This window comes from Elgaria multicarinata, chromosome 6, assembly GCF_023053635.1.
Source record: "Elgaria multicarinata webbii isolate HBS135686 ecotype San Diego chromosome 6, rElgMul1.1.pri, whole genome shotgun sequence".
Lineage (NCBI taxonomy): Eukaryota > Metazoa > Chordata > Lepidosauria > Squamata > Anguidae > Elgaria > Elgaria multicarinata.
This window is the reverse complement of record NC_086176.1, coordinates 92,516,170-92,538,024: the sequence shown is the minus strand read 5'-3', so window position 1 is coordinate 92,538,024 and position 21,855 is coordinate 92,516,170. Positions and strand designations below refer to the sequence as shown.

Genomic DNA, 21,855 nt, shown 5'->3' with positions numbered 1-21,855 from the left:
TTCCAGAATAGCCACTTTAAGGTCAGTGATGGAGGCAGGGTCTACAATACTGCTAGTGGTATTGAAGTGCACTGACAACTGTTGGGGCCCATGACACATCTACACCAAGCAGGATATAACACCATGAAAGCAGTATGAAAGCAGTATATGACATGTGTCATGGGCCCCAGCAGTTGTCAGTGCGCTTCAATACCACTATAAAGCAGTAGTGTAGATCCTGCCTCCATATTCCGCTTTCATGCCACTTTCATAGTACTATATCCTGATTGGTGTAGAATTGGCTGAAGTGTTCCTCTGCTATGGAGGGAAGGAGAAAGCATTAGGGTGGAAGTTTGTTTATGGAAGGAGATAACCAAATGATAGGCGGTTGTGGGAAAGAGGACGTGACCATTTAGGGAAACCTGGAAGGCAGGATTGGGACCCTGTGAATTTGTTGTTTTTTAAAGAACAACATCTGAGTCTTCAATTGTTTTTGACCCTCTTTCTGACTGCTTATGTTAATGGCTGATCATTGTTCATCTGGCAGAGAAAGAGGAGAGGCATTTGTAAAAGAAATAACTATTTGTATGAAACACTGTTTCTGTGTGAGGGCTGTACACATGAGCGACGTGGTCTACTACTGCACTTGCACGCATCACAGAAACTGTACATGAAGTCCTAACATCGGGGTATCCGTTGGTACAAATGGTGGCTCTACGTGAGCATCTCTTGGCCACAAAGTCAGTAGCACCGTCACACTCTTCTCTGTGGTGTGTGTGGCTCTGATATGATTTGTACCCTGCCTTTTCGTCAAACCATGGCCCTCAGGGTGACTTTTCACTGATGGCTGTGAACTGGCGCTAGAAGCCATGGCTCCATTCTCCTAGTAAAACAAGTGATTCCACAGCTGTGAAAACCTAAATGTGCAATTTTAGGCACACTTGACAGCATGGACTGCACAAGCTAGCAGAAAAGCATGGCTAATCACGCACAGAGGTTGAAATTCTAATGAAGTTCTAACCTATTCACACTGCCTACGAGGGATAACATTATAACTGCTATGGACAGTAATGAAAAATCTGCAAATTACACAGCTGTTAAACAATTCATCTTCTGTGAGAGATTTCAAGGAGCATACCTGACATTGGGATCAGCGGTGGCAGCATGGAGTGGTAATCTCCCATTTTTATCTGGGATGTTTTGTTTGGCACCATTTCTCAGCAGACTGACACAGCCCTCAAGCCATCCCTGAAAGTAGATTAAAAGGAGGAACACCAAGCTTTTGGAAACAGATCCTTGACTAAAGAGGGTTATATAAAAGACACTTCAGTCAGTCCCACTACATCCATTTTTGTTGGACTTTTTTTTACCCCAACCCTAACGGCACAGTGGCTGGGACACAAGAGCACCTCACATGCAAAATTCAGTTGGTTGCTGGGGATTTTTGTTGTTGTCCCCGGTATCTTTTGTGTACAGAAAAAAGGAGTAAATGGTAAGCGGCTGAAATTTGGGAATATTGGTTACTACTGTGCATGTGACAATGGGCCTGTTCAGACATGCACAGAGGGGTGGGCAGGAAACCATGTGGGGTGGAGTGGGATGCTAACCACTACAAGAGGGACTGACATTCGAAGAGGAACCAAGCCTCACTGTGTGGTTCCCCTACTCCCCTCTGTGGTTAGATTGCTTACCTCCGTGCAGCTTAACCGCATATCCCAACAGCCTCTATACCCTGAAGGGGTGGTCAGCATCCACTCTGGTCAGAAAATGAGGGGGGTGGGAAATGGCCAGAGACCATAGAAGACTGAGGAGAGACATGACAGCATTCTTCAAGTACTTGAAAGGTTGTCACACAGACGAGGGCCAGGATCTCTTCTCCATCATCCCAGAATGCAGGACATGGAAAAATGGGCTCAAGTTACAGGAAGCCCGATTCTGGCTGGACATCAGGAAAAACTTCCTGACTGTTAGAGCAGTATGACAATGGAACCAATTATCTAGGGAGGCTGTGGGCTCTCCCACACTAGAGGCATTCAAGAGGCAGCTGGACAACCATCTGTCAGGGATGCTTTAAGGTGAATTCCTGCATTGAGCAGGGGGTTGGACTCGATGGCTTTATAGGCCCCTTCCAACTCTACTATTCTATGATTCTTTGATCCTATGAAAATGTCCGTGGTGGCAAGAGTGTCACTGGAAGTGGCAGTCGCTCTTGCCAGAGGACTCTGTGGTTGCTGCCATTCTTCCCACCTCAAAAATAGTGAAAATAATGCCTGCCAGACAACACAGGAACCACCATGGATACCTGATAACCATTTTGCAGAAGATGGCCAGTGGGCATGGGTCAACTGCCCACTGTGAAGAGGGGTTTCTCCCCCCCACATGACACACTAAACCACTGTGGGTTGTGTTTTTGAGTGATCCACAGTGGCTTAGCATGTTGTATGAACAGGCCTAATGCCTTATAAAACAGGGCTGGGCAACTTGTGGCCCTTCAAATGTTTTGGCCTACATCTCTGATCAGCTATAGCCAGCATAGTCAATGGTCTAGGATGCTGGGAGTTGGAGGCCAAAACTTCAGAAGGAACCAATAAAGATGCAATGGACCAGGTTTTGTATAAAAAGCCAGTTACTAGTCCAGTGCATTTTTGTTTGGCTCCTTGCACTTGCAGTGTTTGGTTTGAATTAGTACCCAAAAACAGCATATTGTTAGTTATTTAATTTATTAGTATTGCATTTTTGCTGCCAGGGAGAAGCATTTTCTTCTTGTGTTATTTTTTTTGCCTCAGATACCACAATAACTTGGTTGCCTTGGGTACTATACAACTTGACTTGAGATGTGTGCACCATTTGCTGTGAAATCTCTTGGGCCAGCCCTTATAGGAGTTCACCAGGACCTGCATTTTAGCACATGGGTCAAGCTGCTGTAACATTCAGTTTCTCCATACTTTTTAATATGAATTGTGCATCTACCCACTTATTCAACAAACTTCACCATGAAACACCTCCTTTCAGTTCTGCTATTCTCTCCTCCCACTGACCCCTCCCAAGTTGATACACACCCAGTCATTTTGTAATCCTATAGAGATGTCTTAAGACCACTTTTGAGATTTTTGCACACTCCAGCAAAATTAGCAGCATTGGAGGAGTGTATATTAAAAAATAAATCACGGTCACATACAAAAAAGCCCAGATTTGCAAGAGGAGGATGTGCATATAAAGAGTTACAACACACAAAGTATGCGAAGTGCAGGAAATAAAGTGTTAAGAATTGGGATGTGAATGCAACCTTAAAATAAGGCTTGTTGATTTACAGTCCAAGCTTATGCATGTGTATTCAGAGGTAAATCTCTTTGATTTCATTGGGGCTTACTCCTTTGTAAACAGGTATAAGATTAATGTTACCCTGTAACCTTAATACAAGAGGTGCAGTGTATTTTTATCCTGTTGGGTAAGTCTGCTTTTAAAAAGTAAACTAAAATTATACATAATTTTTAAAGCACCCAACAGGAAACTGTCCAGCCTGGTTTATTTTTTAAAGTATATTTACAGTATATCTTTCTTCTGTGATGAAACTCAAGCCTGTTATTAAGGGGTAGGCAACCTGGTGCCCTCCAGATGTTTTCAACTACAGCTCCCATCAGTCCCAGCCATCATGGCCAATGGAGAGGGATTATGGGAATTTTGGTCCAAAATATCTGGAGAACACCAGGTTGTCTACCTCTAGATTGGAAGCAGCTCTCCAGGTTCTTACACAGGTGTCTTTTACATGGTTACTTAATCCTTTTAATGGGAGATACTAGGGATTTGAACATAGGACCTTCTATATGCAAGCATGTGCTCTGCCTAAAGATGTAAGGATCTTGAAGGATCTTGTATAATCCACTCTGTTTGTGTTTTGCAGATTGTCAGGCGTCATCCGCTCTGTTGGCCGGTCATTGACAGATGTGGATTTTCGCCCCTCCAGAAAATTACACACACAAAACATCGTTCAGAGTTTATGGAACTTTCACTGGTCAATATCATTGTGCATACTTCTCTTAGGTCACTAATAAAATCAATGAGCAGAGCAAAAAAACAAAGACCATATTGCAGAAGCAGAAGAGAGATCAGAAAGTCGTGAAATATGCTTTTTTTAAAAATGGCATTCACGTTACCGTATTTTAACCCATTTTCATAGTTTTTTGTGCAACCGAAGTTGCATACAATTGCGGAAAGTTTCAAAAAATGGTCTGCAAGTCCATGGAATCTGCATGACTCTGAAACGCCAGTTCTCTGCAGATTCCCCAGGATCCCTAGAAATTTGGTGTCATTTCAAAGCATATATTCTACTGCTGAGCTTCAAACCCTTCCTATGTATATGTATTCATGACATGATGATGTATGTCATATACATACCTCATCACCCAAGCAGAAGTCCACTCACATAACAGGATTTCTAAGTCCTCCACTTCTGGAGCAGATCTGGAGGAAAGGAAATCCCTTCTGTCAATGGTTCCATTCCACTGGTGAAGGGGCACCATTGGATTCAAGCCATTTAAATGTTCATTCATTCATTGTCTTTTTTTTTTTTTTTTAAAAAAGCACAATAAATGTTTTTTTTTTAATATTGCAACTCCTAAAAAGGCTAATATACATTTAAAGTAAAAAATAATAAAATGAGCATTGGGAATCATGTAAATGCCCAACCGGCCACTCCATAACTATATAACTTTTTTCAAAAATATATATGGAGAAATGATGCTGTGGCAAGCAAGGTCAGTTCAGATGGGCCCCAGCATGCTTATGCCGGCCAGGTGTTGATGCTGCTTGTCCTATTTGCTGCTGCCCCCAGCCCCTGCTGCTCTATGGGTGGTCATTTGGGCCCACTGGTGGGCTGCAGGCCCCTGGAAACTCCACCACTGACGTGTAAAAGAAGGAAAGCTCTGTACCAGATTGGTCTTCCGGTGATTCATTAACTTGATGTATGTTTATGTTCTATCATTGCATGATGTATTAAGTCAGCCTTCCTCAACCTGGGGCACTCCAGATGTGTTGGACTACAACTCCCAGAAGGCATTCTAGGAGATGCAGTCCAACACATCTGGAGCGCCCCAGGTTGAGGAAGGCTGTATTAAATTATGTTGGTTGTAATGGCTCTTAGTCAAAAACAATAAAATGGTCTGACTGACTGTACCAGATAGGTTGCCAGAGATAAACTGGTTCGCCCACGGGCATCTTGAGTGTTGATATTGGCTCCCATTTTCAGCAGCAATTTCACTGTATCAAGTTGGCGTCCTGAGATGGCATGCATCAGAGGAGTACAGCCTTGGAAAGAAGGAAAGCAAAAACTAGTTCATTCAACGTTTGGTTAGTGCAAAGAATGCACTGCTGCTATATATCGAATGCTCTTTTTTTAAAAGTTAAAATTAAATGAACCTAATTTTCTTTAAAAAATCAAAATCTCTTTGAAAAACAGAGCTGGTATTCATAGACATCTTGTTCTCCATCTAGAGAATCAACTCTCAAATTTCATATGGATTAGCTATATTATACATCTGTAATAGCCAAATGATGTTGGGGATGTATTCTGTGCCATGTGGTTAGCCTTGGAAGAGAGAAGTGGAAAGGAAGACAACAATCTGAAGCCTAAACTAGAAACTGTAGTAAAATAACACAACCTCTTTTCAAGATTATTTAAAATATATTTATCCTATGTTTCTGCAAAAGCTTTTCAGGTATGCCCCACATACAGTTGCCCACTTGAAGCAGAGCCATTCCAGAGACACCTCAAAAACTAGAAGGGCAGCAATGTCAGTCTGTTGCAGCAAAAGAATAACAAGAAAAAAAGAGTCTCGCAGCACCTTAAAGAGTTTTTTTAGACAAGGTTTTTAACTCCCCAGTTTATCATAGCTTCTGCTTTTGGATTCTTTGGTGGATTAAGATCGGATCCTGTACCCATGGTTTTGGTTTTCCTCCCATCTTCTCTGCCTTTTTATATGTTCTGCTACATAACCTCTAGGTGGTGGTGTGGTATAGTAGAATTGCATAACTACACTAGTGTTTCATTCCACCATTTACCAAAATACCAGACTTTCCTTGATCAAAGCATAGGAGAGGCCCTGGAGGATAACAACTTTGTCTAAAGCACCAGCAAACTACAGTGAGTGAGGAATGGTGAGCTCACAATAAAACCTTAAGAACAGAAGAACATAATAAGTGTCATGCTGGATTAGACCAAGAGTCCATCTAGACCCATGTATGTCTATCTACCAGCTGAGGAAGATGACAGTTGATAGGGTCTGAGGGAAGGGTCTGTAGGTCAGTGGCAGAGCACATCGTTTGCATGCAGAAGGTCCCAGGTTTGATCCCTGGTGTCTCAGGTAGAGTAGGGAAAACTCCAGGCTCACCTGGAAGATACCACGTTGGAGAAGGCTGATATAGGACCATAAGTTGTGTCTTCCTGCAACTCATAATGCCTCTCACGGTATTTTATAGAGCGTATGTAGACTGCCAATTTTGTGCTCCACAACATGAAAAACAGAATTCAATGGACAAATAATAAAAAAGCAAGCCTGTGGGAAAAGACTGGCCTAATTACTTTCTCTTTTTAGGCGAGGCCTTTAAAAATGCTTGCAAAACTCACGGCGTAACTATTTTGTGGCCATGAATTAGTCATTTCAGAGTTCTATACTTCTCACTTCGTTGGGGTTTCTGTCTTCCTGTGCGTGTGTCACACTTCTCTCACAAACACCAAGCTATTCTGAAGGGCACAGAAATGGAAGGCTAGCCTTACATACAAGCAGCAAATTTAAATGTACAGAAAAACCACGTGGATCAGCCCTCATGGGTCAAGATTCCCTCAGTTATTTCAGAAAATGAAGCGATGGATTGCATTGTTGCTCAAGCTTGTCAGAAAGGGCCTGCCAGTTGAAAGCTTTAGGGAGGGAGTAAGACAGAAAGAATCATGCATGGAGGTGCTCCCTCTCCATCTTGCAGCCCCCTCCAACGCCCTCCAAACCTGCTCAGGTGGCTTGGGAAACCCCCTGGAGCAGGTTTTCAGGCAGGGCAGAGAGCAGCAGGGGGAAATAGGGGGAAAAATCCTGTCGTGCTAGTGGATGTCCGCCAATGTGACATTGGATTTATGCTCTTGTTTTTATGACAAGTTTGGGCACCCTTATCCTGAAATTCTTATTCTGTGTATAATTAATAACATGACTACTTATGCGGGTGTCCTCTAGTGGTACCCACAATCTTGGCATCCATTGAACCAGGCTGGTAAGGCTGGTAGCTGCTGTTGTTGGGTGCTCAGAACTTGGTTACTTTAGCCTCCTAGGCCCTTTCTACACCTAAGGGTGTAGAGGGATGGGGGGGCCATCCCAGACTTACCTGCTTCTGGGATCATCCCGGTGTTCTTCTTGCTACTGGCACGGCAGCATTTTTTTTGGAAGAAGCATTATCTATGTATGAGTTGTACAGTTACGTACAATGAGTTCATGAACAGAGAAGAGGAAAAGTCTATCTTAAGGAACAAATTACTACCTCTTCCCTTCCAGTTACAAAGAAGGAAGTCACATCCAGCTCTAGTTCTGATACATAGCATGATATTGAAAGTGATGCTAAAAACGGCAATGAAGGAGGAGCCAGCTACAACTTGTAGCAACTAAGACAAAGATTAAGGGCTACTTTACCCTCACTATCACAGCATTCCAGTATTGAAGGATCTTCACGGATGACGGCAGTCAAGGTGTTAATATCTCCATTTGCTGCGGCGTGATACACCAGGCTCAGATCAATTTCTTCCGCCGAATCACCTATGAAAAGAAAAGTTGCTAAATGTAAAGTATCCATCTCCATGCTGTCTAGGGATGATGGGAATTGTAGTCCAACATATTTGGACAACACCAAGTTGGAACAGGCTAAAGTAAAGGATTCTCTCTCTCTCTCTCTCTGTGAATGGGGAGGGGAATAAGAAGGTTAAAAAACTAACAATGTTTCTCCCATAAATTCAAGATGGCCAGATAATTATGGACCTCTGGAGGGAAAAAATCTACAAGGTTATTTCACAATCAAGTATCAAATTTCAACATAAAGTGCAGGCAGCCATTTTACTCTTGGCTTCCAAAACATCTTCATACATGCTATGATGGAAGAAGGGGATCATCTGGTTTCGCAGACCCTGTGGTGCCTTCTCCCAGAGGAATCCTATTTCCTCCCATATCACCTGGGTCAGGCCTTAAGTATCATATTTTTGGGCTGAGAACAAACTTGTAATATGGGTAAGATGCATGCCCAGGGAGGCAGAAACTGGTCCTTAGCTGGGGAGCATTTGCAGGGGAGAATTTAGTGGGCAAGGTAGGGATGAAATATGTCCGCCTTCCAACCTGCAATTTTCTACAACAAGTGTCTCCTATCCACCCTTAGGTATTGGGGAAAAAGGCAAGATACAAATAAATATAATAATAAAAAATGATGATGATGCTATCTCAGGGAATGTGGCTTTGGGAACACAAGGCAAATGGCTGCAGCTCTGTGGTGAAGCATGTGCATTTCATGCCAAAGGCCTCAGGATCAACCTCTGGCATCTAAGGTGACCATGTGTCCTATTTTACAGAGGACAGCCCTCTATTTCAAGGATGTGAAGGCATCCTTTATTTGAAGGGCTTTCCAGTCCAAGTCCAGTTTAATGATGGAGCCATGGGAGGATGGAGCAGGTGTCTTGAAAGTTGCCCATCTTCAGTTAGCACCTGGACAGCAGATTGAGAGGGTCTGCTGGAGGGGAGTCTACACCAGCCATTTATTTCAGGACTGTATCACAGTCATCACTATCAGGCCACAAGACATTCACCTGCTCCCACAGTGATCTCCGTTCCACCTCTCAGTTTCCCCAGAACATCCCTGACTGCTTTTGTCGTGGTTTTCCAGCTTTCTCGTGTCCATCCCAAGGAATGTTTGTTGTGTGCACCCCTTTTGCGAGGTCATTGCTGTTTGCCATGAGTTTGGGCCTCAGTGAACAGCCATTCAACCATGAGGGGCATGTACATGGGTATTGGAAATGTGTGGGAGTGGACCTGTCCACCACGAAGCTGATTGGTGGGAGATTCACGACAGATAAAAGGGAAGTAGGTCTTCACACAGTGCATAGTTAAATTATGGAATTCACTACCACAAGGTGCAGTGATGGCTACCGATTTGGATGGCTTTGAAAGGGGTTGGGTAAATTCCTGGAGGAGAAGGGCTGTCAATGGCTATTAGCCCTGATGCCTCTATGCTACCTCCAGTATCAGAGGCAGTAAGCCTCTATGCTACCTGCAGCATGGGTCTTCTTGTATTCTTATTATTGGGTACCTGCCAAGAGCCAAACACCAGTAGGGGTCCCATTGCCAGTCCCTGGAGCCTTCTGGGCCTTCTGCTCCTCCTCGATGTTACTTGCCAGTTCAACCACTCTCTCCATGTGAGCAAGCAGGGAGAGAGAAGTAAAGGGAAGGAGCAGTTACCTCGGTATGATTTGTCTCCCCTCTTCTGGGAGATGGTGCCAATTGGATTCAGAGGGAGAAGCAAACGATTGGGCACTGGCAACAGCAGTGAGAAGGAGGAGGAGGAGGGATCACTCAGAGAGAAGCCAAACACAGTATCTGGCCTAAGGGCCATCCAAAACTTGTAAACAGCAATGCAGATGCTATAGTAAAGTCTGAACCATTTTTGGAGATGAACAGAAAAGGAAATTTCATTTGTATTCATTGAGCACCTGGTGAAATCCCCTCTTCATCACAACAGTTAAAGCTGCAGGAGCCCTGCACTCTTTTGTATCTGGTCAAGAGGGCAGCTTTAACTGTTGTGATGGACTTTGAATTTCACCAAGTGTTGCATGCATACAAATGACACCTGCTGAAATTCCCTTTTCTATACAACTGTTAAAGATACAGAAGCCCCGTCCTCCTTTCCATATGGTCACCCTAGACAAAGGAGTGATAAAGAAATGAAATAAATAACTAATGAAAAACTCTGTCTGTCTGTCCATAGGTCTATCTTCTTCCCTGTTGCTTTTGAAATCTGTGTCTCTATATTTGCTTCCTGAACCGCACATTGGTCCGCGCAGAAGAGGAAGCTCAGCGGGAGGAGATGCTAATCAAAGCTAACCACAAGTCTGCCTGTGATTTCCAACTATGTGAAATTCCCCAAATGCCCTAGCAACTGCATAGGGGAAACCCATAACTAGATTGCTCAGCATATGCAGGCCTCAGTGCTTCTGAGACCTTGTGCCAATCCCCCTCCCTCCTCTTATACCAATTTGCATGATTACAGCCCCCAGCACTGTCAAGTGCCTGGTATGATTTCCATCAAAATGTAGCTTAGCAACTGATTGTCCTTCATTACTCATCTGTACTGCGGCCTTTGATCAGCACTCAAGGAATTGCATGCTAGGCTGGCCATGTGTCCTCTTTTACAGAGGGCAGTCCTCTGTTTGAAGGGCTGCCAGAGGACCTTCCTCTCTTTGAAGGTGGCCTATATTTGAAAGTCTGTCTGGTCCAATTCAAGTTTAAAGGTAAAGAACCATAAAAACAGTTGCCCATCAACAGCGAGCACACACAGGGCACCTGGTCACAGAACTCCACAGTATGGTGAGATGTACTGTATTTCTATTTAAATAATAGTAAATATTTCTAAATTTGCACCTATACATATGAATCAGCATATGCATGGTGATTCATGTCCTATTTTTTTGGTGTCACAAATGGCCTCCCGAGTCAGGTGTGCCTGCAGGACTGCTTTTTCAGCACATCTGCAAAGGACCTGTGCCTTGCTCTGCCTGCTGTCTAGGTGCTGTCAGTGGGCAACTGCAAGGCCTTCTGATGGTTCTTTATCTTTAAACTGGACTTGGCCTGGACAGCACTTCAAACAGTGGACATCTTCAAATTAGAGGACAGTCCTCTGGGAGCCCTTCAAATAGAGGACTGCCCTCTGTAAAAGCAGACACATGGCCACTTCATTTATTAAAACATTTGTATCCTGCCCTATATCACTGAGATCTCAGGGTGGCGTATAGATAAAATCAGAACAATGTAAAACAGTAAATAATATGTGCACATCTAAAAATGTATTAAATCTAAAAATGTATTGGTTGCAAATTAAAACCAGTAGAATTTTTTGAAAACACAATAGAAACAATTAGAAACAGTTAAACATATGTGCAGCCATGAAGAATTTAGCCCTCAAAGGTCTTGATAAAAAGCCATGATTTAACTTGGTGCTGAAATGAAGCCAACATCGACGCCAGTGGGGCCTCCAAGGCGAAGGTATTCTACAACTGGGGTGCCACAACAGAGAAAGCCCTCTCCCATGTCCCACCATTATGTAAGTCTTGCATTGGTCATGGGCAATGGGCATAGTACCATTCTCTCCCTTCTCCATGCAGTCATCCTACACACGGGTGAATGAATGATGTCCAAAAACTCCATCCGATGAGCGTTTTATTGCACTCTCGTTACTGGGCACTCACGGATTCCTTGGAGGTAGCTCACATGACATTGTCTGCCTCTCTTGCACCTTCTGGTCTTCCTTGCGCCGCAAGAAAAACCAGAAAAACGCCAAAATATTTTTTAAACCAAAGTTGCTGCTCTCTCCTGCTGTGGGTGGGAGAAGCAGTGTGTTCACAATGAGGGACTGAATGGCCCTCATACACTTTGCTTACTTCTTGTTTGAAAACAGGAAGTAACTGTCCACGGAGAAGCGACGGTAGTCAGTGTTTCTTCCAAGGTGTGATGGAGCTTCAAGATCACCAGGATTCTCCAAATGCCATCTCGTTGCTTGCCTCATGTTGGTTTCCTGTTCCCGTTTGCGATTGTTGCTCACTCTGCACGAAAAGGAAATGTGCACAAACCAAGGAGCGATTGAATGGGAGATTTGATCAAGTTTCCTCAAATTTGCACAAATTTCCTAATTTGTGTAACTTCTTTCCATAGACTAAAGCAGGGCTTTAGGGAGGAAATTTGTGCAAATTTGGGAAATCTGCATAAATCAAACTGGGAATCGAAAATGAGATGAATGTGAGCAAGTATTTGACCCAGACACGCTCGCATGTTTTGTCAGCAAAAATGTAATTCTCATATATACCTCCACCTGGGGAAGGTCTGACTCTGAACAGAGCTAATGTCAGGGATCAAAGCAGGAGAAGATGGTCTTAACCTGGAACTGAAAAGATGACAGAGTTCCATAGATGGGAGGCACCACTGAAAAGGTCCTGTTTTTTGTCATCACCCTCTCAGCTTCCCTTGGAGGTGGCAGTCGGAGGGCCCCCCAGATGTTTTATTGCTTTAATTTTATTTGTATGTTTAGCTTTATTTTTATGTCATGTTTTAATGAAGAGGTGTTTTTTTAATCTGTATTTTATTGTTAGCCAGCTTGAGCACAAGTTTTTGGGTGCAAAGTAGTGGTAGCTATAAAATAAACAAACAAACAGGACATCTATGGGGGCTTCTAGGTGCCACCATGTTAATCAGAGCACCACTGCTGCTGCTTCCTTCTTTTCCTCCACCAAATAAGCCCACCAGGGCTCATGGGGTGGCTCCTCTGACATGGGAGGACTCCCACCAGAGGGTGCTGTGCTAGGGCGCCCTCAAACTTCAAGCTGGTCCTGCCACCCCCAGGCATTCACTGTAAGGTTTGAAGAGAGCCTGCTTATGTACAACTGCTTATTCAGTGCTTAGGAGTCTGGATTGTACAGAGGAAGGCCAACAAACATACATGCATGGGGCCTTTAATATGAATGTAGACAGAGGTCAGATGCATGAGATCTTACCCTCTCCATGATGTATTTATATAACATCTGAAAGGGGCTGGAGTGCTGCCGTGTAAGAAAAGAAGCGTGCAGATCACCACTTATTATTTTACAGACCTTGGGAAATATCCAACGGTGTGCTACCACTAGCACTATTAGCTTTGTGCTGTTGGAAAGTAGGGCTTAAGCCACAGCAATAGCTCTTGCAAGCACAAATGCTGTTGTACTAGCAAGTGCTATTGATATTGCACAAGTGCTACTGACATTGCACACCTGTTGGTTTCTGTTGGCACCATGTCAATACTGGTTGCGCTAGCAAACACTGTTGAAGTTGTGCAAGCGTTGGTTTCTGCTAGCACAACATCAGTGCCACTAGCGATGGCACACTGTTGGATCCTTCCCATTGAAGCTACTGTGTGTACACATAATTTGGAAGTGCTGGTAAGCGATGGCAGAAATGGATACTGGGTGTAGTGGGGAAAATGGTCAAGGCCAGTGAATGGTGTTGGGCAGCATGTAGGGCTGTCCCCTATTGCTTTGAATGACCAAATGTCAGAGCACAAAAACAGAGAGTGGAGATTCATGGTGGAAGAAACAGCTAAAACATTTAGGCCTCCTGTACAGGTCTGGTGTGTGTGTGTGTGTGTGTGTGTGTGTGTGTGTGTGTGTGTGTGTATCTATCTATCTATCTGCAGAGAGGATAATTTTTAAAATGAGAGATTGATTGATTTATAAAATGAGAGATTGATTGATTTATAAAATGAGAGATTGATTGATTTATAAAATGAGAGATGCAAGCCTACTTGCAAATGATATACTTTGTCCTAGGAGCCCTTTCTCTAATCTTCCAATGTGGAACTGCTTGGGGTTACTCAGTGATGTGGATAATGTACTCTGCCCAATCTCAGAGGCATTTGCCAGGTTCCAGAATTTTGGTTTGAACATAGAGCTCTAGTGCTTTGATTGGTATCCGATTTCTAAAGTTTAGAAACAGAGATTCTGGGTCAGCCCAAGATGTTTTATTGCCTGAGGAGAAGGCAAGGTGATGCACCTCTCTCCAGTCCACATACCGAAGCTGAGTGGACTGGCAGTTGATTCCTACATCAGCAGTGGCAAAGGGAGAGCATCTTCTACCACACCTGAGGCACCAGGTTAGTTGTGTGTGTGTGTGTGTGTGTGTGTGTGTGTGTGTGTGTGTGTGTGTGTGTAGGACAGGTTGCCTGCTCTGTCCTCCAACATAGGGGGATAACCGGAGAGTTTATGAAACAGCAAGGAAGCTGCCATTACTTCCCCTCAGCATCTGCTGACTGAGGTGGTTGCCTCATTCTGCCTAATGGTAAGGCCGGCTCTGGAGATATTAGACACATTCATGTAGGATTGGTCTGTTAATGGCTTTTAGCGTTATTAGTTAAGAACTGACCTTTTCCCCAAGACCAGGGACAAGCAAAACCCTCCACCATGTGTTGCTTGTGAGCTTGACAGAACATGGGTATTTGACTGGCTCCTGTTGGAGACAGAGTGCCAGACTAGATCGATCTTTGGTCTGATCCAGCAATTCTTATGCACCACCAGTCTCCATTCATGGCGATGACGTGGGCAGATCCTACGCAAAGCAAATCTTGCATGGAATCGCCCCCTTCACTGAATGAAATGGAGATGCCCTTGTGGGTAGAAGTGCTCTGAGTGCACATGTCAGCAACAGCATTTCAAGGGATCACTGGAATGATTACCTTCTTTTTCAATTCATACAAAACATTAGGAGTGAAAACGGGTGTACCTAGATTGATATAGATAGAACAGTAAAACTGTTTCAATGAAGAGAATAAGGAGCTGGTATTAATTTGCCATTCCTAGAGCCAAGATATTTTGCCATTAATTTGCCACTCCTAGAGCCAAGATATTTTGATATGCAAGCATAAAATCCTCGTTGGTGTGAACATGAGACTAGAGGTCATCTACCTCTTTTGGGGGGCTTCTTGTGAGTAGGCATAAAGAAATTCGCCACAGTACCTGATCTCATTTCACAACTGAAACGTACTGCTTCCGTCGGTATAAAAAGTCTCCTGAAAAGTTATAAACATTTTGGAATTCAGCGTGTAGAATAGAAAATGATTCAGCAAATGAATAGCAAACCCAGAAACAAAAATCCAACCATCTCATTACAGACCAGGTGATTTTATTTCCATAGTAACCTTTCCTGGAGAAAATACAGCTTTGTTTTAGGAATTGGCATGCATAATTGAGTATTTTAGTACACCTGTAGTCAATTTAAGGATTTCTCCAGAAAAAATAACAACTCCAGCCATTGAATTTTCAGTTACTTGCACCCTGTAATTTCATCATAATCTTTTGTTTAAATATCAGGAAATATAGGTACGTCTTACAAAACAAAGGAAGCAGGTTTTGAATGGCGTCTGTATACAACCTGTTGTAGGTAGAAATCTCCCATCAACAATGAGAAAAATGTCAAATGCAGCCAATTTTCCCAACAGCGCGTACATTTCTCTGTTAACCTTTTATGCAGCAAACTTAAATAGCTGCCCTTAAAACAGACTGAAGAGGAATTCCCTTCTTAAAATCAAAATGAGCAGATAGCCAAATATGACAATTTGACACAAAATGGCTCACGATTTCCCACATACAACATGTTTGGTATAATGTTCATGCGATTGCAACGGGCTCATGAGCATGAATGAATTTTAGCATCAATGGCAAGCAGCTTACCTTTCTGTTGGTCAAACACTGAAGAAGTGCTAAAATCCATTGTTGAATTTCTATTGCAATGCCCCCTAGTCTCTGCAATCACTGGAGCAATAGCCTGTATATTATGCTAGTAAACAACACGTTCAGTATTGCAGTCGCCAACCTTTGTGCTTGGATTACATTTGCTTTATGTCTGCAGGTCATCATAAAAGCAAATGAGCTGCCGGTCGCATAACAAAAAAACATATCTTTGATTTGTAAAAGATCCAGTTGTAGATGATCTTTGGAAATTGCCTAATGTATCATCGTTTCATGTAGAAAAGAAACCATGTTTGGTCCCCGCCTGAGAAGGGCACTGCTGATAGTGCAGCGTCAGCTACACGAATGCCGTACTTAAACTGAAATCTCCGTGGACGAATGACAGAATCCACAATGCCAAACAGAGCATGTGCAAAGCTTCCAATGCCATTTGGATACTGATGTGCTCATTTCTCAGATGAAACAGCATGTGCTCTGGTGAAAAGAGACTATGATTCTGTCTCTCTTTTCTTTGAATATCGCAAGCGTACGCTCCTCATCCTATTAAATATATAAGGTTTACTCCAATCAGCTATTAACCTAGCTTGCTATTTTGGGTTCTTTTTGTATATTTACAGCCAATCCAATGCATGCTTCAGAAGCAGGGCCTTCTGTGTTCAATGGGGCTTACTCACTAGTAGAGTATTTAGAATTTCAGACTTATGGTTGTAATGGGATCCTAGCCCTACAAGAGCAGAGAGAGAGAAGTCTGACAAGCTACCTATGTGGGCTATGGGAAAGTCTGCAGCCTGTACTTTTTGATATGGGAGACTCTGGATCCTGGAAAATGCCTTTGAGAGTGTTCAGAGTACACTCTTTGTATCACTGAGTAACTGCAAGCAGCCCCAACACATTGGACGTCTAAGGAAAGGGTGATTGCTAGTCAAATGAATATAGCAGTGATCAGCACAGGCGAGCAAGTGGGAGAATAGGGGGGCACCAACTTCCTATTACTAGGTTCTGGTTCCTGAAAATAGTAGACCCAGTAGTCTGCTTTGGTGTTATGATCACTGGCTGAGTGGAAGCGATTTTTTTTAAAGGTCCCTCCTGATATGTGTTCACAGAACTTGGACTACAGTTGTGCCATCAGGCTTTTCTACATGAGCAATTTATTGCACACTCACAATTGGTCACTCACAGAAGTTAGTGGGTCTTTTACATGATATCAGGGATGTCTCCTGCACCTTCCACCCCTTTTATTCGGGTTTCAAAAAGATCAGAGATAAAGAGCTTTTTCACACCAGCGTTATACTGTGCAATCACTGTGAATTGCGTGCAAACCACTCCGAAGTTTTCCAGCTTATAATCTGCTTTTATTGTGAAGTACTCCCATGCATCCTGCTTTAATTGCACTTCTTAACCAAAAGGAGTGCAATATTTTGCAACTAGTTTTCGAGCGTATCATTTGTTGTTTTCTGAGCGGCCACTGGGGCGCAGGAGCAGGATCTAAAGAAAAATTAAACAAATGCTTACATCTGTGTAAGCTTTAAAGATAAAGACATCAAAATTGGCACAGTAATAGATATTAAGGAGAACTTTAAGCATACCAAATTTGAATCAGATTGGGTCATCCATTGATTTTTTTATGATTTTTTTTTACATTCCACCCCCCCTTAAACCCACTTCCTGGTATGCAAAAGATCTAGCTGCCTGGCGACAGCTTAGCGCTGCAGGGGATAATTTGAGGGAAACAGTTACGTGGGATGAAGCTCAATGTGAAAAGAGATAATGTGAAATTCTGATCTATTGCCTGTGTAGCGTTATAATGCTTTATAATGACAGCACCATCTAGTAGCTGTAAATGGAAACAAATAGAAAGTTGTCGAGGGAGGAGTTTCCTCGATTCAAACCACATATCTGCCATGTAAAGAAGCCCAACATAATCTTACAAGGAAACCAAAAGCAGAAAGCCCTGGTAAGAATGTAGGTTTTTTGTTTAATGTAAAGAAGCTCATCATTTTATACTTACATATAACAGGGTTTTTTTTAAAGGATCAGACAAATTCATAGAAGATGAATCTATCTGTGTCTATAAGTCATGGGTGCTAAGTAAAACTTTCATGTTGAGAAGCACAATACCTCTGATTACTAGATGCTTGAAGATGTCGAGTTAGGGATGTTTGGATTTTGTTAAATACACTCCGTCTGTGTTTTGTGGATTGTCAGATGTCTTTCATTCCATTGTCCACTCGTTGATGGCATCAGATTTTTTTCTTTTAGGGGTGTACAACAATTCTGTTCCTGTTTGCAAATATGCTAATGTGCATTAGTGCAAGTATGCACTTGTGCAAATATGTATTTGCACAAATACCCCCACTCCATCAGTCCACATGTCTGCAATCTGTGCAACTTGGAAAAAGCTGGTCTGGAGCGGAATCCACAGATCAGATTTATAGTTATTGAAATGCATCTGACTCCATTGTGGATTTCTCTGACATTCCTACATTGAGTAGATAGACAGATAAATTTATTACGATCTTAGATCAGCACATTACATTACAGTACATCAGCATATCATAGATCAGCACATGTACGATACTAATACACAGCAAACATAATTTTACAGAAAATCAAGAAGACTAACATGGCTCCAGAGTAGAAGCCTGGAGGAATAGTACTATTTTACTCAAGGTTTGTGGCAAGCATTAGCAACTGCACAAAACCTGGCCACCTGATCTATGGTCTGAGAATCCTGATCAGAAAGATGAAGATAAAGATACAATTCATTTGATCTGCCTAGCATTTTTGCAAAACAGGTGTAATAAAACACAAGGAATTTCCTAATAAAAAGAAGAACATAATAAAACCGGCTCAACCGCTTCCACTTCCTCTCCATCACAAGGGCATGTATGTTCATGGCACAATATTTTCCCTCTAAGAACATAGATAGTAAAATATTAAATTGGACTAATGTAAATGCTTTTCTAAATCTGGAGATTGTTAAATTGGTCAGATAATTTGCAGGCGCAAGTACCTTATTCCAAGAGAAGTGGTATTTAGAGACAGAACTTAAATAGTTCTGTATTCCATATTCATTGTTTAATACTTACTTCAGCTTTAAAATATCCAAGCACTATTAAACGACCAGTTGTAAACCCATAAGTAAGTATGAAAAGCATCTGCTAGGTTCAATGGGGCCAATCCTATAGGGAAAAAGACTAGTTTGAGCCAAAAGTTGATCAAACAAATCCATGCATGGGCCTCCATAGAAATCAGGGCAACCTCTAAGGCTGCTTTAGAAACACAATGGCCCTGTTCAGAAGGCACCTTAAACCACTGCTTTAACTATGGTGAATAAGGCAACAAGTGTTATTCACTGTGGTTAAAGCCATGGTTTAAGATGTCTTCATAGCAGGGCCAACATGAAACTGCAAAGACGGCTCTCAGGAATTTGCTTTTAAGGACCTCAAAAGGCCCATAATGATCATAAGTACACAAATTGAGACCCATACAATATTTGAGGTACAATCTTAGCTACAAACACCTGAATAGCGGAGGGAATATGGCATCCTAATTTCATATAGAAAAATTTAAGCAAAACCAAGACACCCTTCCGCCCATTTGCCATGGCATTTTTTGTTTGCATTTTCCCTCGTGTAATTCTGCTACACCACAGTGCCACCTAGTGTTTGTATAATGGAACATATAGAAAGGCAGAGAATGAAAACCCCTTGAAAAAACACATGCAAAGGAGCCAATATTAATCCCACAAGGAATTCGGAAGCAGAAGCTTCGGTAAAGGTCACTAAGTCATCAGGCAGGCAAATTCCACTAGGTTGACTTGATCCTTGGATTGGGATGGACCTTTTTCTCGTTAGTGAAAGTGTGCTCTGCTCTACTCATTGCGCAAAATCTGCCATAGCAATGTAGGTTACATTGCACAGTCTCTCTCTCTCTCTCTCACTCAGTCACACACACAGTTTCCCCTCCACCTCTAGTGGCTGTGCATTGCACCACTACTTCAGCTAGCCGCATACATTGCCCCTTGCCTCTTGGCTCCTCTCCCATCACAACTAAATGATTGATTGCACCCATGTTCTACTCTTTCCCCCGGTACCTTAAAGGTGATGAGCCCAGAAGCCTCCTTCTGTAGCTCAGAGCACAACAGCCTGCCTGCCACTAAATCAAACAACAAAGCAATTCTAGAGAGCCTCTGCTGAGAGAGAGAGAGAGAGAGAGAGAGAGAGAGAGAGAGAGAGAGAGAGAGAGAGAGAGAGAGAGAGAGAGAGAGAGAGAGAGAGAGAGAGAGAGAGAGAACCTTCCTACACGAGGCTTTTATTGTGTGCTCATGATTTCTCACTTATGGTAGCTTACAGATCCTTTAGGCATCATCATCTTCCAGAGCCTCTCCTGGGCTTTGCAATCATTATCACAGTTTTTTCCTTAATAGGGAAAGTCTGGAATATCCTGAATGGCACCATTAAACTCTCTCTGCTCTACCATAGTACCATCTAGTGGCCATATAATGAAACACATAGAAAGGCAGAGAAAGAAAACCTCCAGAAAAACAGACATGTAAAGGAGCCAATCTTAATCCCGCAATGAATCCAGAAGCCCCAGGAAAAGTGCAGGATAAAAGCCTCATGTAGCAATGCCCAGAGAGAGGCAGGGAACCTTACCTGAGATAACTGGCAGTTCCCAGCCCCCCAGCCCCAGCTTTGTGGTGAAGAACACTGCTTTAAGGAGAGCCAGTGTGATGTAGTGGCTAGAGTGTTAGACTGAGGGGTCGGGAGATCTGGGTTTTAGTCCCCAATCAGCCATGCAAACTAATTGGGTGACTTTAGGCCAATCACAGAATCTCAGCCTAACCCTGAGGAATCACAGGGTTGTTGTTGTAAGGATTGAAATGGATTTGAGAAGGAGTTCCTTGGATGAAAAAAAGCAGGATATAAATGCAATCAATCAGATCAATCAATCATTTTTCTGGAAGGGGGCAGGACCTGGGAGACTCAGGAACTATAAGAGTTCAATTAGCACTGACCACATGATGTTCTGAAGGACCTGTCTTAATGCTTTTTGCTCCTATTTCCTGACTTTACAAGGCATATGTGCTCCACTCCTCTAAGTCACCCTGCTTTAGCTATCTGCTCTGGGCTACTTCCTGTTTTGCTTCTCTTAAACCAGTTGTAGGCAAACTTCAGGCTTATAGGATCTTGTGTTCTTATGTTCTTAGGATCTTCTTCCTATTTCACTTCCTAATTTTTCAGTATTGTTTTGAAAAATGTTTAAAGGATGCATCTGTACTGTTGAATTTCTCAGATTTTGTAAGCCCAGACAGTATTGCAACACTGTCCTAAATCGGACCTCATTGGTCAGCATAGGACCATAACAGTTGGGTAAACTATGATAGTATGTTTCCAAAGAGTTAGTGAAAGTGCATTGGAGAAGAAAAGAATTAGAATTACATCAGCTAATAAAGCCAATACAAATATTTATTTCTATTCTGTAGGACTAGCTGTGATAGTGAGATACAGAAGCAGCACAGGACTCTGTGTGTGATACCACATGATGATGCTCACCACCAGGGAAGTCTGGATTTTGTGAATTCCGTCCTGCATGTGTTTCATGGGTTGTGCAGTTGTCTGTTCCAGCATCTGTTCAGAGTCAGATTTGAACTGTTTTTTCTGTTTTGCATAAAAATACACAATTCAGTAAGAGGGTCTGCAACAATTTGCATAATTTACATTAGTATATAACATTTAGCTATCGTTCCCAAATCCATTCAACTTTCTCCCATATATATTTTCTAGGATTGCATATGTCTCAGCAGAAACTTGCCTGTTTTCCTACAAATAAATTTGTGTAAATTTTGGGAAAGTTAAAAAAAAAAGAATAGCTCCGAAAGGCCACAGACTCCGCAAGGTCTGAGGGGGCTGGTCTGCAGCGGACTCCGCAGGCCAGAATAGTTGTTTTAAACATATATTGTCTGTTTTTGTTAGTATTTTATGTGTTTTATGGTTTTAAATTTTGTATATTTGCTTTTAATGTTCACTGTTTTTAACTTTTGTAAACAGCCCAGAGAGCTTTGGCTATGGGGTGGTATATAAATGTAAATAATAATAATAATAATAATAATAATAATAATAATAATAAATTAATTCAGTCTATCCTGAATTTCTTCAGCATCCTTAGTCAACACTGACCTGTTTCAATGCACCTCTTAATGCAACTGGGAATATACATCATCTTAAAAAAAATCCTGCTGGATCAGATCAACTGTGCACAACTAGACCTGGATTGGGGCTAGGGTGGCCACATGCCTTATTTTACAGAGGATATTCCTCTATTTGAAGGGCTGTCAATCTTCTATTTGAAAAGAGTTGCCCGGTCCAAGACTGATG

General features: G+C 42.4%; 1 protein-coding gene across 1 annotated transcript in view; it reads right to left on the bottom strand.

Moving 5' to 3' along the window:
• Positions 1-15,611, bottom strand: part of ANKRD55 (ankyrin repeat domain 55) — a 40,790-nt gene extending 25,179 nt beyond the window's left edge. Inside the window, exons 1-4 of the mRNA XM_063128659.1 lie at positions 15,458-15,611; positions 7,647-7,769; positions 5,153-5,283; positions 1,118-1,227 (exon numbers count right to left, since the gene is read on the bottom strand). Coding sequence (XP_062984729.1) covers positions 1,118-1,227; positions 5,153-5,283; positions 7,647-7,769; positions 15,458-15,497 — 404 coding nt within the window. The 5' untranslated portion in view covers positions 15,498-15,611. The remainder of the gene's footprint in view (positions 1-1,117; positions 1,228-5,152; positions 5,284-7,646; positions 7,770-15,457) is intronic.
• Positions 15,612-21,855: the final 6,244 nt, after the last annotated feature.